Source organism: Bos indicus, chromosome 13, assembly GCF_029378745.1.
Source record: "Bos indicus isolate NIAB-ARS_2022 breed Sahiwal x Tharparkar chromosome 13, NIAB-ARS_B.indTharparkar_mat_pri_1.0, whole genome shotgun sequence".
Taxonomy (NCBI): Eukaryota; Metazoa; Chordata; class Mammalia; order Artiodactyla; family Bovidae; genus Bos; species Bos indicus.
The window spans coordinates 6,882,864-6,901,020 of NC_091772.1; the positions used below are offsets into that span (position 1 = coordinate 6,882,864).

The 18,157-nt window shown below is 41.6% G+C and overlaps 1 protein-coding gene across 7 annotated transcripts in view; it reads right to left on the minus strand.

Annotated features, from left to right (window-relative positions):
- The window catches only part of TASP1 (taspase 1), a 318,545-nt gene that overhangs the window by 76,812 nt on the left and 223,576 nt on the right, over positions 1 to 18,157 (minus strand). For all 7 annotated transcript variants that reach the window (XM_070800705.1, XM_070800706.1, XM_070800702.1 and 4 more), the window contains one exon: positions 7,761 to 7,834. In XM_070800705.1, coding sequence (XP_070656806.1) covers positions 7,761 to 7,834 — 74 coding nt within the window. The remainder of the gene's footprint in view (positions 1 to 7,760; positions 7,835 to 18,157) is intronic.

The window sequence follows — 18,157 nt, forward strand, 5'->3', positions numbered from 1 at the left end:
CAAAAAACCATCTGGCCTCAAAATCTCACCCTCAACTTCAACGTGGAGCCACTCGTAGAAGACATCTCTATGGAATGAATGCCCATGTATGCAGGGTCTGGCAGGGCCATTAGAACCTCCGAGTACACTGCATGCCTGTAAATTCAGTTCCTCTCACTACTCACCTTCTTAATAAAATAATGTAATGAGAGTTCTTACAACATATAACCAATGGGTGACACTGAATACTTACAACCAAAGAAACCAATGCCATGCTTTAAGTTAGGAAGGTAACATGAAATAAGAATGGCATGGCCAAGATTATGGCCTTTTTTGTTTTAGGATCGGAAAAAACAGGAAAAGATTTCTTTCCTCATTTGTCCACTGCTTTTGAACCAAGAGAAAGAAAAGGCCATCCTGTAATCACTTCTTACTGAGTAATCAGGCCAATAGTTCTCGTGAATGCCTGTTTCAGCTCCATCTCACAGCTTTGTGTTGTCCTGTGGGTAAACAGCAGGCATGTGTCTGCTTTCGGAAGGTACCCATTTACCTAAAACGTTGGGTACTAGCGGGTAACAAGCTGACATTCCAGTGCTGCGTTCACACCTGATGGGGACTATGTAAACTGATGACCATGCACGTACATAGAGGCAGGGAGATTAACGCTTTCATTATCCCCATGCTGCTACAATAAAAAACAAAAAGGCTTACTCACCACCTTGCAACTAACATGGAGTGTCTACAAGTCCAAGCAACAGACATATTTATCTTTGCAGAGATCCAACCCTACACCACGATTAAAATGAGATTTATTTGGATAAATATGGTTAATAACTCTGAGAAGATTTATGCTCTTGCCAACATGGTGAATTCCCTCTTTGTGTTTATTCTATTTATTGCTTTGGAGCTTTGTCAAATGAATCATTTGGAAGAAACTGATGGCATGAGGCTAATTAGGCAAGAAAAATAAAGCTAACAACTCTGAGAAGCAAACTTGAGGCTGAGGAAACTTCTGTCTTAAAGTTTGTTTTTCACATATTCAACCTTCTACAGTCTTCTCCTGTTTGTCTAAAGGACTTTCTAAATAGACCCAATGGGATCCTCCTGGCAGTCCTAAGAGCATGGAAAAGAAATACAACTTTCTATATTTGAAATTCTGGGCAAGCTCAGAAGGTACAAGTAAAATCACTGATTAGCCACTTTTCCTTCTGTTCCGTAAGCGCACTTGCCAAACGTAGCTGTCTGGGATGTTTCCCTAGTACAGAGCTTGCTGGTGGCGCCTAACACCATCCCAGGGCAGATGGCCTCCTGCCAGGGATCAGACTCTTTCAGCTGTTGAGTAATATGGGGACTAGACTATCAAAAGCAGCTAATATTTGGCTTAGACCAAGGCCAACTTGTATCTAAGTGGTTCTTCATAAATCTAAAATATGGTCCAATAAATCCACCCAGTGGCTGAATGTCACTGGCCACTACCATGGAACTGAAGTCCATTTTAAGAATTCACGGTCAACCCACCTAAAGATGTTCCACTGTCTAGAGCTCAGGGGAATCTGAGAAGGTTGCCTGCATTCGCCCAAGATACACTCAACAGTAGCCAGTAAAGAATATTCTTCTCTCTTACTTTTAAAAGCAAAATTATTCAGTTAGGTGAGCTTAACTGAAATGCTGCAGGCAACTTAGGTTTCATTTCAAAATCTGTTTGTAAGGCTGTCAAGTTGGTAGACGCCAGTCAGAAAGCTTTGTAAAAGGGCTCCATTACCACCATACTGGCCTGAACTGCAGGGGTGAGTGTGTGTGTACGTGTGTGTCCATTCTTGTAGCTTCAAACAATTTTATTTTTCCTCTTCTGGAATCTCTGAATTCACTTGTCAGTTGGTTTATAATAGAATTACGTTTTGTCAAAAAGGAATAAGCCTGACCATCTCCACCAGGGGATCAGCGTGAAAACATAGGAGGTATCAGTCTTGTGGTAGGAGATGTGGATGGCACCTTGGAAGCACAGTTAGTGTAAACGAGGCTGCGGAGCTGCAAGGCGCCAGCCCTGAGAGACTCTCACCACTTCTGCCGTCACTCCGTCCTCCCAGCACCGCCATTACCCATCACAGCACATGTATGAACAGCTCGATTATATGCCCTGTGGTTTTATTTTCAATTAATATTCAGAATACTACGAAAGCACCAGTAATAGTCCCATTTTAAAGATAAGGAAACCAACAGTTGGTGTTGTAACCTGTCCTGGGTTATAAAGCAGGAGCCTCAGGAGTGAAATTCACCTCTGGCTAACCCTGAAGCCTGTTCTCTTATTATATCACATTGTCTCTTTATACACGGCCTTGCTGACATCTTTTAAAAACCCTCCTCCTATTGCTCTGCCAGGAATGAAGCAGTCAGAGCTTTTTTCTTTCCTAGGAAAAGTCTTATCTCTTTCTGAAGTTTAGTTCATTTAAATTTTTCTACTATACTCAGCTCTTTGGATAATTTTTAAAGTCCATGACTTTATAGTTGTATCCAGCTCACTCTCATTATTGGGAATAGGAGCAACAGTCTCCTCTGACTTTCTTCATCCTAACTGGAAGTGGAAGTCTTTTTCTCACTTCTCGTGGTAACTCCCTCTTGTGTTGTTGTTGTTTGATCGTTAAGTCATGTCTGACTTTTGCAACCCTACGGACTGTAGCCCACCAGGTCCCTCTGTTCACAGGATTTCCCAGGTAAGAATTCTGGAGTGGGTTGCTATTTCCTTCTCCAGGGGGTCTTCCCGACTCAGGGATCAAACACGTGTCTCCTGCATTGGTAGGTGGATTCTTCACCACTGAGCCACCTAGAAGCCCCCATCTTGAGTTCCTCATGTTTATATTTAAGTCTTCCTGCATACCTTTCCTTGAGAGGCAAGTTAAGCCTAGTGAAAAACTCTCAGAAACCTTATCTGTGCTATCCCTTCTACACAGACATTTACTGAGATTTTTTAAAAGACACAGAAACTATCTTCATAAAAACAAGTCATAGTAGATACTACATCTGGGGTTGCAAAAATCCTACCAAAAACTGAATAGTGACATATATGCGAATTAATCTGGAATGTAGAATTTAGAATTTTGCAGATGGCAAACAAGTATCTAGGAATGAAGGGCCATAATATATACAATATCCATAATATACGAAGGACTTAACTCATCTGTATTCAGACATTAGATTTTGTTTCCTTGTTCCTATCAAGTCTGACCCAGGAAGGACTTAGGGCAGAGTCAGGTTTTCTTGCTCTCATTTTACTCGTGAGGCCTCTGAAATCCAGAGAGAGTGACCACCCAGCCATACAGCCTGCAAGAAAAGAGGGGGAGGTGGACCCAGGATCTGGCAGCCCAGTGCTGCACCCATTCCGATGCTTGTTCAACTGCAACACTAAGCGAATGTGCCATAATAGCCAAGGGTGATATTTTTTAAAAACTTTTTATTTGAAAATTATTCCAAAAATATACAGAATAGTTCAAGGAACACCCACACCTCCTTCACACAGGTTCACCTATTGCTAACATGTTACTTCATTTGCTTTGTGATCTACCATCTGTCTGTTCAGGGCTTCCCAGGTGGCACAGTGGTAAAGAATCCACCTGCTAATACAAGAGACGTGGGTCTGACCCCTGCGTGGGGAACATACCCTGGAGAAGGAAATGGCAACCCACTCCCGTATTCCTGCCTGGAAAAAATCCCATGGACAGAGGAGCCTAGTGAGCTGCAGTCAATGGGATCACATGAGTCAGAAACGACTGAGCCACACACACACATCTGTCTGTCCATCCATCCACATAACAATATTTTCTGAACCACTGAGAAGACATTGTATAATTATGGCCCTTTACCCCTAAATACTTGAGTTTATATTCCCTAAGAGTAAGAATATTTCCCTACATACTACAGTACAAAGATATTTTAAAATGATAACATCTACTACCTATATCCCCTTTTGTTCACTGACCTAAGAGCATATTTTTAGCGTTTTCCCCCTACCATCCAGGGTCCAGCATGGGATCAGTTACCACATATGCTAGTTGTCACTGCCCTTTAATATTACTTAATCTGGAACATTTCCTCAGCCTTTGTCTTTTACGACATTGACATTTTTGAAGAATATAATCCCCTTTTCTTTCTTCCGAGAATGATCTTCATTTTTGATTTCTCTAATGTTTCCTTGTGATTAGGTTCAGATGGTACACTTCCAGATGGGATACTGCGAAAGAGATGCTGTGTCTTTCTCAGGGTCTCACATCCAGAGGCACGTGATGTCCATCTGTCCCTCACGGTGACATTAATTCTGATCACGTGGTCAAGTTGTTGCCTGGTTTTTCCATTATATACTTATTATTTTTCCCTGAAACTAATAAGAACCTTGGGGCAACACCTTAAGACCATAAAATAGCTTGCTCCTCCTCAAGGATGAATTTTTATAACGGTATTTTCACTATGTTATAAAAAAAAAAAAAATGACCTCTACATCGTAAAAGAAACCTAGGTTTTACTTATCATTCTCGAATAAGTCGCATGCCAATTTTAACATCTGTTTTTATTACATTAGTGCATGCACACTAGCTGTTTATTAGAAACCATTCGTTAACTGTCTGCCGTCTTGGGTAGGATACTGGCAATTTGATTTTTAGATTCAGCTGGTATCAATGCCCTAATTTTGGTTCAGTTAAAAAGAAATCTCTTTAACTTATGCAACAGTAGGGATTTAGAAATTAAATTAAGGTATATAACTGCAAAAACATTCTATTAAAAAAAGAAACTTATAAAAGAACTTACTCCTATTTGTTCAAATTACGTATGGATTCTGGTTATAATGGTATTAGTTATTATCCAGCCTTTTCTAAATAGTACTCTTTTGGGTGAACTTTAATTCAAGGTCTTAACTTGGATTAAATATAATTAGCTTATATAAAATGTTTGAATGGCAAAGTGATTTTAGTTTCTGAGTTTGGTAACAAGCAGAAAGGAGGTAATTTTTGGAAGGCAGAGTAAATTAAAAATATTTTTTTTTTTCCAGAAGTTGCTTTTAAATTTAAAAAAAATACTATGGCTATTGTTTTAGTTTTTAAAGATGCCTCCTTTCTCATTTTGCCACCACAGTTTGCAACATACATGAGAGCATGTTTCACAAACTGTCATCATGCTGAGTGGGTATATGCCACTAATTCAATAATTCTTTCATAGAAGGAAGGAAACCAGGGCCAGTAGGCCAAAGGCTTTCTCTCTTAAAAAGAATACAAACTTTGCTGTAGCCCCTCTTTTCTCTTTTGAGCTCAATCTCTCATCTATAATTTTGCCATACTTGCAATGCAGTAAAATTCCAGGCTTTATGACAGAAGAGAGAGTTTTTGGTTTTGTTGGTTTCTTTCTTTCTTTTTTTTTTTCATCAATAGAATTCAACAACCAAAGCTTTAGCGCTTCGGGGTTTTTTTGTTTGTTTTTTGCTTGGGGGTTGCGGGGAAGCATCTGTAGCCACGGGAGGAAGAAAGGGAGAAGCCTGAACTCCCGGCAAGGAGGCTCAAACACGCGACTGACGAGTGAGGCGAAAGCAGCGGCCCTGTCTGTGGCCCACCGATGCCACCAGCTGCAGGATTTACTACCATTATGCAAACCACGCCCACCAGATGTCACGCGATGCAACTGGAAGCCAAGCAGCCTCGAGTCGTGCTCTTTCCTCCCATGTTTCATGTTAAATAGCAAGGTGTCTTCAGGGGGCCACCAGCAGGGACAACAGGGACCTTATAACAGGATAACAGGGATCACACTCCACATACAGGCTTAAGGACACGACCGTCCCCAGCAGACAGGCTTCAGTACTGAGGTGCACCTCTTCCAGGTCTTTTTGTTGATGTTGTTAAGAAGCGATCTTAGCTCAGATTCTACATGTCAGGGGCGGGAGAAGCTTAACTGGCCGCAAGCCAGTTAAGGATTTTTGTGGCTTACCAGGCTTATTATAAAATAATAATAATAACAACTGTTTTTTGCCATTGGGAAGAAAAGAATATTTTCTTTTTGAATGTTTGAAAATATTTAAAGTCACTTTTCCACTTGTTATTCTTTCCTTTACTTTTAATTGGAAGAGAACTGCTTTACATCGTTGTGCTAATTTCCACTCATTGTTTATACCATTCTATTCAATATGGTAGCCACTAGCCACACATGGCTATTTACATAAAATTTTAAATTCTGTTCCTCAAGCACACCAGCCACATTCAAGTGCTCAAGGGAATCTGTATGTAGTGAGTATCCTATTGGACAGCACAATATAAACACAAAACATTTCCATCAACACAGAAAATTATTTTAGTGTTGCTCTAAACTCATCATCTTTTTTAAATGAGCCATTATAATTCAATTCTCCTTATACTATGGAACAAAACAATCTTCCTGCATACTCATATGAAATAAATATATGCGTACAATCCAAATACTATATTAGGCAGCTGTGAGACAAAGGTGTTCATTGGAAGGACTGATGCTGAAGCTGAAGCTCCAATACTTTGGCCACCTCATGTGAAGAGTTGACTCATTGGAAAAGACTCTGATGCTGGGAGGGATTGGGGGCAGGAGGAGAAGGGGACGACAGAGGATGAGATGGCTGGATGGCATCACTGACTCAATGGACGTGAGTCTGAGTGAACTCTGGGAGTTGGTGATGGACAGGGCGGCCTGGCGTGCTGCGATTCATGGGGTCGCAGAGTCGGACACGACTGAGCGACTGAACTGAACTGAACTGAGACAAGGGTGGGGGTGATCTCTATAATACTGTCACAAACACACGCTGTCCTCACAAAGCCCTGTGATGCTACCAACGTGCTGGACAGTATTCAGAGGCCTGCCTGGATGGGTGTTCCATGACAAAGAAGCAAGAAACTATCCTTTCTTACGCGTCACCTTAATTTGTTAATGATGCCACCTATATCAAACAGTTTACATCAGAAGTTTCCTTACTTGCATTTTCAAATGTGTAAAATAAATCATGTCCTTTGGAAAAGAGGCTGCCCAGCTTCACAGCTTTGTAATTGAGGTACTTTAATGCCAAGTAAACATTGTAGGCCACAGCTGTTTCTAAAAAAATTTATGAACAAGTACAGGAGGCCGGTATAATATAAATCCACAAATGATGCTTCTGACTCCCAGGCTCACCCGCTGTGAGGGCAGGGAGGCCAGGCAACTCAAGAGGAGCTGCGTGGGCTTCTCTGCCACGCTGTAACCCCTGGGGGACGGCGGGGCGCGGGCCACATGGGGTGCAGACCTTTGGCCCTGCCCTGAGGATGCCGTGTCAGACCACCCGGAGCACGAGACAGGCAGCCCTTGCACACGCGTGGCTGCCTCTGCCCTCACACGGGCAGGGTGCATCCAGGTGCTGGGCTAACTCTGCCTCAGCTTCCTTGAGGTCTTCCCATCCTCCCCACAAAACCACCCAGCCCCATCAACCCATTACCCACTTTCTCCTCCCCAGTCCCAGTTTCTTCTTATTCACAAGAAAGAAGAATAAGGTAGAAAAAAAAAAAAAGGTTTTTCCTAATTTCCTCTGCTCCATCATCAAAAGCAAAAAAAGATCTGCTATTTTTCTTTGGGATTGGTGACTGTTCTTTATCAGATTCTCATAAAGATCATAGAGCTACCACCCAAGAGAAGCTAAAAAAAATTCCCTGTGTCCATCTGGCCAGTTGGAGGTTCCCGCGCTGTCTGTAAGCCCTTCTGCTCATTCCCCTCCCGCCCCTCCTACCCTCTCCCACCCAGCTCTCCCCACTTACCTTGGCCTTCCCATCCTGGGCGGACATGTAACCAACACACATGCTCTCGGTCGTGTGGCTCCACAGAAATTCCACTGCCAGGGAAGGGAATACAAATAGGCACATTCAGATCACAGATGGAAAATAAATCTCTGCTTTTTAATAGAACAGTTAAAGATAGCTTTATATTTAACACACTCGGCTCCCGACTTTCCATTCGCTCCTTCATAAATGTCAAGATGATTTAGTACTCAAAACTGTGTAATGCTATTTACTGTGAAATGAAAAATGTATTTCTTTCTTGTCAAAACTTATGATTATTACATGTAAAATAAATGCTCCTCTGTTTGAAACTTGTAACATTAAACACACACACATGCACACACACTCATGCACACAGTATACAATGATTTGGTAAACGTAATATTCCATAACGTAGTTTCCTTTAAAACACACACACTCTCTAGGTCAAGGTTTTTTAAATGTCATTCTCTATGAAAAGGAACCAGGGTTCCTTGGAGAAGTGTTGATTCCAGGGCCTGGGCAGAGAAAATATTAAACGAATCTGGAACATTTTTTTGTGCCAGAAGATGAGGAAGTCCTCGAAGAATGATGAAAGCTTGGGAAAGGGCCCACGGATCAGCCTGAAGAGACCCCCAACTGGCCATATCTGTGTCAATCTAAGTATCAGAATAAATAATAACAGTAAAGAATTATCATCACTGAACAAAATTAAAATCAACAAGCCCATACAAGACCTAGGTCCCAGGTCTCAGCCTGTCTAACTAATACAAACAAATAGGAATAAGTAAAATGGGGGAGAAGAGAAGGCACTTCCTTGAAGCTGAATGTCAATGAATAAATACAGAAGAAATGATAAAGTTAGAAAAGCATCACACTTTCAAAAACCAGGAAAATTTGAAAAGGAGTATGCTTTTTACACAGTCTCAATGGAATCTCTCCAGAAAATTCCTATGAAATACAAAGGGGCAAAGGGTAAGTTCACTGTGGAGACATGCGATGGACCCCACTTAATCAAGGGATGGACGCTGATATCACCGAGTCGGGGCAAATCTACACAACGCGTCTCCGGACCAGACACCCTGAGACTCACGCCACTTCTGCAGTGTTCCCGCCAGAAGCACAGATTCAGAATGGCAGGAGGAAACGCCACACAAATCTGATATAGGAACACTAATAAACAACTGACTTGAACTCTTCAAAAGATGTCAAAGTCAAAAAATATAAAGAAAGTTGAGAAACTGTTCCCATTTAAAGGCGACGAATGCATCCCAGGGAATTTCCTGGTGCTCCAGGGGTTGAGATTCTGTGCTTTCACTGCTAAGGGCCCGGGTTCAATCCTGGTCAGGGAACAAAGATCCCACGAGCTGCGCAGCATGTCCAAAAGTAAAGAAAGAAGACAAAGACGATATGACAACTAGAGGCAATGTGTCCTTCTGGGATGGAGCCTGGATAGGGGTGGGGGTGTTTGAAGGGACATTCCTGAGATAAGTAATGGACTTTGAAAACGGACTATGGATTAGAGAATAGTGTGGTATCAACATTAAACTCTGTGATTTTGCTAACTATACTATGATTACTTAGAAGAAGCTTGTTCTTAAGAAATATGCACTGAAGTATTAAGAGTAAAGACTCTTCACCTTGCTCTCAAGTCATTCAGAAAAAAAGAGTACACATTTAAATGTGTGTGTAAAGGGAAGAGGGATGGAAGGAAGAATTAAAAATGGAAAAACAAACGGGGGAAATGAAAACAAAGAGCAAATGCGCGTAATCACAGGTGACCCCTGTTCTATTCTCAAAACGTCTGCATAAATTTGAAATTATATCTAACAGTTACAGAAAGAAAAATCCTGAGATACACATGAAATTCTGTCACCTTCAGGCACTTACTTGCAAAACTCTATGCTGTTTTAAAGGCATTTTTAAAGCTTTGATGCACTTTTACAAAAATTTCACAAGTCCCGGGTAATAAAACTGCCTCGCTCAACACCAAGCCTCCGGGTCCTGAGCCATCCATCTCTCTCTCTGAGCTAATTAGGCCTGAAGACTGTGTGGGCTGAGACACAACTGCGGGCTCCGCTGTCCTGACTCTGAAGGCCTTGCCAGACACGTGGGGAAGGCAGAGGCCTGAGAGGCAGCTCTGTGCGCCTCACATAGCAGCTCACTCTCTCATCATTAATAGCTCGAAAACGGCCGACCTGTTCTGTAGCACTCCGCCTACCAGTGCAAGAAAACAGTGTCAGGCAGTGAAGCAAGCTCTCTCCACCAGATGCTTTCTCTTCCTCACACATCTGCTTTGAACTTCAAAAAGCCTGACGTCCAGAGCAAGGTCTGGGATATTCTAAATTGCCTAATAGAGCAAAGGCATTCAAGTCTTACCAAACTTCCGTAGTGTGGTGCCAATGCAATTATATTTAAATACAAAATTCAGGTATTTCCAACACTGTGACCTCTCTTTATTCCCCAAACGTTAAGGTGGTAACTGTTCATGAATTAGCCAAGAAAAAAATGCATGGAAATATAGTCAATTTAATCATGAAAGTAAAGGATAAAAACACTGTGTATTATTTTTTAAGGCACAATTTTGATGATTTCAAACTACATTATTCTCTCTGAAAATATAGCCTGCTTTAAGGAAATGTAACACACACAAAAAATGAGACTCATAAAGCAGGATAAACTGGGTATAATGATTGACCACATTAAATATTTTTCTATTAAACAGTTATCAATAAAGTGTCTAGATATAGAGTTTGCTGCTAAGTCACTTCAGTCGTGTCCAACTCTGTGCGACCCCATAGACGGCAGCCCACCAGGCTCCCCCGTCCCTGGGATTCTCCAGGCAAGATCACTGGAGTGGGTTGCCATTTCCTTCTCCAATGCATGAATGTGAAAAGTGAAAGTGAAGTCGCTCAGTAGTGCCCAACTCTTAGCGACTCCATGGACTGCAGCCCACCAGGCTCCTCCATCCATGGGATTTTCCAGGCAAGAGTACTGGAGTGGGGTGCCATTGCCTTCTCCAGATATAGAGTTTAGGAGTTCTTAAAGTAACTCAATGTCTAGAAATTCAGTCTTCCTTCACTCTTTTCACAAATAAACAAAAAAAGGAGGTGCATTTACTGACACTTTTTTTTTTTGCCCAACCTCGTGGCATATGGGATCTTAGTTACCCGACCAGGGAGGGAATCTGTGCCCCATGCAGTAGGAGCATGGAGTCTTAACCACTGGACTGCCAGTGAAGTCCTTGACACACTCTTTAATAACAGCAATTCAAATTAGTTACTAGTTCAGGATAGCTTGATACACTCAGCAGGAATTGTCTACTATTTAAATCATAAAATGCTTTTAAAAAGAAATCTTATTTTAGTGTATATCTCAATTCAATAATTTAATACACTATTAATAGTAATTTAACAAATTATTTCTTGTTGGAGGACTTCAGGGAGGCAGGAGAGGAACTCACAGTGATAATTTTTCATCTGCCAAGCATTGCTTTTCATGGCGGAACTCAGCAAAGCCTGGATGGGGAACTGGGGCTCAGAGAAGGGAGGTAACAGTCTCATAAAATACTGGTGGGAATATGACCATTTGAAAATACATTGCTGTAATCTGTGGTAGTTATGGTCTGCAAGTTTGCCATGAACACTGAATCAGCAAACACTGAGCCATTGCTCCCAAGGGAAATACAAGGTTAAGGTCCTGCAAGCCTCTGTTCACAAAATTTTCAAGAAGTAACCTTATTTGGTGTGTATTTTCTGTTTAGAGACACCTTATATAACATATGGTGGTTTAGTCACTAAGTCATCTCTGACTCTTGGGACCCCATGGACTGTAGCCAGCCAGGCTACTCTGTCCATGGGATTCTCCAAGCAAGAATCCTGGAGTGGGTTGCCATGCCCTCCTCCAGGGGATCCTCCGGATCCAGGAATCAAACCCGGCTCTCCTGCACTGCAGGCATGTTCTTTCCCAACTGAGCTACAAGTGAAGCCCCTGTAACATATACTTCTTATACATAATTAACTTGTTTGATGTTTCTTTATAATAATACACTAGCCAAGAAGAACTCAATACTTTCTTGACCCTGGATGACCTGCCCACAAATTTCTTTGGCTTTCAGCTTCACAGTAATGCTGTCCCTCATGCTCTTTTTACCAGTTGTCATCTCCTGACTCCATGAGTTCTGCTACTTTTCCAGCTCAAATTTTCCCCCACCCTGCTCATGCCCACAAATGACTGGGAAAGTGCTGGAGTACTGGTCTTTCAACTACAAGTAAATTTCATCAAGCAAGAAGAGTCACAAATTTTCACAAATCTGAAAATAATGAGAATAGATTCCTTTTATCAAAATGACATACAGTTCGAGCTAGCAATTCTACTTTTAGGTAGAGTGTACAGATATGCCTTTGTATGTATAAAATAACATCTTTACACAGATAGTCACTGAAGTAATTTTAATTAGGAAGAAACTGGAAATATTAACAGCACGGCTGCCTTTTGGTGGGAGCATATATGAACAACTATGGTACCCTATTCAGTGGAAAACTATGCAGTAATTAAAAAAGAGAAAGGTCTATGGGGATGATATGGAACCATCCACACTAAGTGTTTTTTCAAACGTTTTGCCAGGAACCACAGTAAAACCAAAGCAAAACAAAAAAGCCCCCTACATTGTCACTGAATACATGGGCTCTTTATATTCTGTGGGCTCCTTATATTCTGTGTGCTACAGTGAAAAGATTCTGCTCTTGACTCACTAAATTAGACCTCATTAATGTGACATGCTACAGTTTGGGGAAAAAACACTAATCTACAAAATATACAGTTTATCTAAAACAAAAGACAAGGTGAAGAAAGATGGAAAAAAAATGATACTGCTCATTTCTGTGAAAGAAAATAAAAGGGCACCATGGATGACTCATGTTTGTAAACACATGGGATCTCTCTGGAAGAACATCTGAGGAACCAGCAACAGTGGTTATCACGAGAGAGGCAACTGGTGATTCAGGAAGCGGAGGGGGGCAACCTACTTTTCACCACACGTCCAGCAGCTGCCACCCTGCCTTCCAGTGTGGAGGGTGCAGGTTCGATCCCTGGTCAGGGAAATGAGATCCCACTTGCCTTGCAGCCAGAAGACCAAAACCTAAGACCGAAGCAGTATTGTAACAAACTCAATTACATCGAAGAAAAGCAAAGATGTAAGTCCTACTCAGTAAAGGAGCTGTATTTCTTACCACTGGTGACACCAAGAAATCTATAACGTATTTCTGGATTTTAGGGACTAAAACGTCTTCTACACTAAAAAATTGCATTTTATGGTAATAGCATTACAAATTATTCTAATAATAATACAATTAATTGGGCAGATGCTTTATCCAAGTACCAGGAGTTTTCCATGTGTAATTATTACATGTAGGGGACCACAAACTCCAGGAACATGCAGGGTTGATGAGCGGCCTGTAGTGGCACGTCTGAGCCTGAGAATGTGTTGTCTGAAACAGCATTTTTGGTCAAGCTCAAGCTGATTTCCGTTTAAAGAAACCTCTGGCCTCGTGGTAAGGATCATGCTCCTGTGGTTTTATTACGCAGGTAGACTAGGGAAAAGGAGTCCAAAATGGCAGTGGATAAAGGCAAGGAAGGGAAAAGCCCGTGAAAATAGAACAAAGGGAGGTCAAAGGGAGGTCAAAGGAAGGTCCAAGGACCAGAGCGAAGACTGCAGGTAGAACAAACAGCACTCCTAGCTAAGCCCAATTTACATAGGGCAGGCCCAGGTGGAGGGAAAAAACATAAAAGGAGGAGCCAAAGCGCTTTCTCTCCCGCGTGTGTGCGCGCTCTTTCTCTCTCCCTCTCTCTCTCCTGCTATCTCCTAAATAAAATAGAGCTGTAACACTGATTTGCCTAAGAGCTATAACATGGTTTGTCCAAGACCTGAGAGCTGTGATGTGCCGAGGGCTTTAATGTCCGTTGCTCCAAATCTTTGTTGTGACAAGACAAAGAACCGAGGAACATACACTAGCGTGACAGTTTCACACCTCAACTACTGATTTGAAAAAAGCTTTTGTGTTTAAGAAGGCCAAAGCCCAAGGGATGGTGTTGTTCAGTCACTCAGCCACATCTGACTCTTTGCAACTCCATGAACTTCAGCATGCCAGGATTTCCTGTCCTTCAGTATTTCCCAGAGTTTGCTCAAACTCATGTCCATTGAGTCAGTGACGTCATCCAACCATCTCGTCCTCTATCGCCCCCTTCTCCTCCTGCCCCCAATCTTTCCCAGCATCAGGGTCCTATCCAGTGAGTCAGCTCTTCACATCCAAAAACTACTGGAAATGCCTAGGTGATGAAAAGACCTTCATCAGAAAACGCTAAGAACACCTAAAGCCAAGCTACCTTTCTGAATGGGTTTAAGCTATGAAAGATGGACACAGGGATTCAGTAGGATTCTTCTCCACCAAATGACTGTAAACACATTCCAGCAAAACAGCACGACGTGAAAAAAGGTCAACACTGCGGATCCTGTTCCAGTGCTGGGGAATGGATGAGGTGCGGACGTTCCGTTCATGTGCTCCTTGAGGAAGACAAGCTAATGGCCTTCTGGGGACAGCTGGAATGGATTTGTACATAATCTCAGAGGCCAGACTGTCTGAAAAGTTGTTCTGAATGTATTGGAACAGATGAATTCACCTGCGGTATAATGTCCAAGAGCAGCTGGCCTAGAGCTTAGGGCCCTCCACTGCCTGAGACAGCCTTCAGCCCCGGTGCAGACCTGCCTTTTAGTGACAGTTAAGTCAGCACCTTCCCTGGTTAATACAAGGAATAGAAACCACCCCTTAAATGATGCTCCCCCTAGGATACCTCTTTCTCTTTCAAAATGATTCACATGGCATCCTGTTTAAGTAAAACAAAGTTTCCTTACCAGGGTTGCGAGCAAGTTTTTTCTATTCAAACAGATTCTTTTCTGACCAGAAAGAAGCCCTCAGCTACTTTTTTTTTTTTTTTTTAAGTTGTTCTCCAATTGTTGTTAACAACCCCCAGCTGCACTGGCTCCCACACCCATTTAGAACCCCTCTGCCTGGCTGCATATCCCAGACTTTCTTGCAGAGGAAACAGAACTCTAAAATCAGAACCGTCTTGGGCTGGGCAGTTGCCAAGTCAGCTGCCGCTCCTTAGCCTTAGGTCAAATGACTCACCCTAGGACATTTTGCACAGTGTTTAAGTTACTCCTCATTGAATAAAGATAAACTCATTTTTTAAAATGGGAAGGAAGAGGAACTGTAAATAGAATAATCTCATCTTATCTCTATAGATTTCCCCCCAGGTAGTGAGGTTCTTTATAACCCAGTAGGGAGTTCATTCAAGGATGCTTTCCTGTCCTGACACGGAATCCTTAAGATTCATAAAATGCATGTCCCATGATTACCATGAAGTAGCCTTGAGTTGGCTTGCTTCCTTGAAAACCTTTCACCACTCAACTGTCTTGGGAACTATGGGGCTGGAGTTCTATAGAACTCCCTCTACGCCAAGCCAAGAAAATAATTCCTCCCTCTTTTCAAGGCTCACTCCATTTGTTCAAGACTAAAGAAAGATGTTGACTGAAAGAGGAAGAGAAGGATGTGGGTCAAAGAGTAAAACAAGCCCTGAAGGATATTATTCAATTCTCTTTCTGTTTTATCATTTTATTGTATTAGAAACTACCAGAAATAAGGGGCCAAAGGCTGGAACTTGGAAGTTCTCTGCTGAAAAGGAAAGCATTTGGTGAAACAAGATATACTGAAACATGATTTCATTCATTCAACAAATATTTTTTTAGGCTTTATTTCATGCTAAAGGTGATCTCTATTACCCTGTGAGCGGATAAAAACTGACTATAAAAATCTTTCAAAATGTTTTTCTGTGAGTTTTAGGAGAACCAAAGTAATAAGAATTATACAGTCACTAAAATCTTAAGTCTTTGTATTCTTTATTTCAGATGGAAAATTTTGTGGTCAAAAGGAAAGACACTATATGTTTAGATTATAGCTAGAAGCACACTACTCATGATGGAGAAGAAAATGACAGATGAAAATAAGTCTATTTCCAATTTTTTTAAAGTAAATTAGAAATATTTAACAGTAGAAAAGTTACGTGATAAAGCAAATGATAGCTATTGATGGTCAACATATCTGGCCTTTAAAAATGAAAGCCAGATCTGAAAAATACAAACTGTGGAGCACTACCTCCATAGGTTAATGCAACTGAGTTGCTGAAAAGTTTTTAAATATCATGTCTGCTTTATTCACTTTGCATCTAGGAATAAGTTATTTAATTTGCTCCTTTCCATCTGATCCTTAAATAAGAACCAAAATGCCAGTCTATCTCTTATGACTACAGTGAAGATGAAATAATCCCAAAACATTGCAGAGGTGCAAAAGAAATAAGTTTCCAACCATGATACTGGACTTGCTTACAGAACAAAGTTTTAGTTACATTTTTAAGACAAGGTATTAACATCAGATAACCAGCCATAAGTACTTCTTTCCCCACTACCGGTCTAATAACTAATTTGCCTTCTTTTTGAGGGTTGTTTTTATGATCGTGTGAGCCCAGCAGACTGCCTGGTCACAAGTGCTCGTGGTGGCATGTGCCATGAAATGGAAACAAGTGACTCTGCCGGGCCCCAAGAACGAAGGTCCTTTGAAGTACGTGTGTTCATATGTGCTCACCAAAATTTTAATGCCAGTAAAAGCAAAAGGCAGTTGGAATTTTAATTTACAGTAAAATGACCTTTTATCTTTTTAATGTTCCAGGAAGCATCAATCTAACATTTTTTAAGTCATGGCAAGTTTTCGTAACAGTGACAAGAAGAGTACTCAATAAAGAACATGGCCTGTTTTGGAAAGAAGTGGGAGAGAATGCCACATTTCAGTTCTAATTGGGAGCTGAAGAACAGTTGATTTCAGAGAGCAAAGTCTAAAGTGATAAAGCAACTCATTACCCTTTCAAGTAATCAGGTAAGAAACTTCAGAAATTCTCAGAGGAGAAAACACCTGCTGCACCATTTATATAAAGTTCAGACAGGCCCATGTGGGGGCTTCAAAGATAAGGGTAAATGGGCAGTTTCTCAGGCTGGGCGGTGGGTCCACAGGTGTTCATTTTATTATAATCTTTATAACTTACAAAGTTATTACATTCTTCTTTTAAAAATACATAAAACATTTCACAATAAAGATGAAAAACAAGGGGGGAAAGTAGCTGGTCAAGCAGAAATAATATGTACAAAATTTAATGATCAGCACCATGAACATACTCCGGGACAGCAGAGAACCTGAAGTTATTACTCTCTGGGTGAGGTGAAGGTGATTTGATGGGAAAGGAACAATTATCACACGTGCTCATCAGACAACCAGCCTTACCCTGAACTGTGGGCCTTCCATCTATTTAGGAAGAGGAACTCCAACAGACAGGCTTGGTGGAAAGACTGCTGGCTGAACAGGCAGCCTTTTCACCCCTACTAGCCCCTGTGCCAATGGCACCCCACTCCAGTACTCTTGCCTGGAAAATCCCATGGACAGAGGAGCCTGGTAGGCTGCAGTCCATGGGTACGCGAAGAGTCGGACACGACTGAGAGACTTCACTTTCACTTTTCACTTTCATGCATTGGAGAAGGAAGTGGCAACCCACTCCAGTGCTCTCGCTTGGAGAATCCCAGGGACAGTGGAGCCTGATGGGCTGCCGTCTATGGGGTCGCACAGAGTCGGAGACGACTGAGGCGACTTACCAGCAGCCCTTGTGCCTACTATCCTGAATTGCTTAAGGTTTTCCTCAAATACAAGGAGTTTGCTTCACGCTGCTCTTCACACTATTGCTTCCTATTAACCACTCTAAGGTAAGACCCCTGAACTCCACAGGATCTGCCAGGTTCCCATCAGCATGGAGAGGGTAGGCTATAAGGGGAAAAATGCGCCCAAACAGTGTGATTGGTTGTTCACGCTATATATTTGCATATATTCTAATTACTTGTACTGACTTAAGCTTAAAACGGAAAATAATTAGTATTTTCCACTGGAAAGCTTGATATGCCTTTGTTTACACAATTATAAACCATATTATACTATACACAGCAGCCTCAATAAAGTACTTCTGTAGAGGCCTGGAAAACACATGGAATTGTACATTAGCAGGTAAAAATATATTGGTTTTTTCCCTCTAAAAGCAGAGAGAAAATTAATTATTCTCAGCTGTTTCATTCCAGGGACAAGCATTTGCTTTGTGTTAAAGCAGTGATTTGTAGGCTGGGCTTTGCCAGCATCTCCTGATCTGCGGGGTGGGAGGTGGTGGGATGGATGTTGCAAACACATTCACATCCAAATTGTCCTTTTACAAGGATGTTTGCAAAGGCTGTCTTCTGGGATCCGTTTAAACTG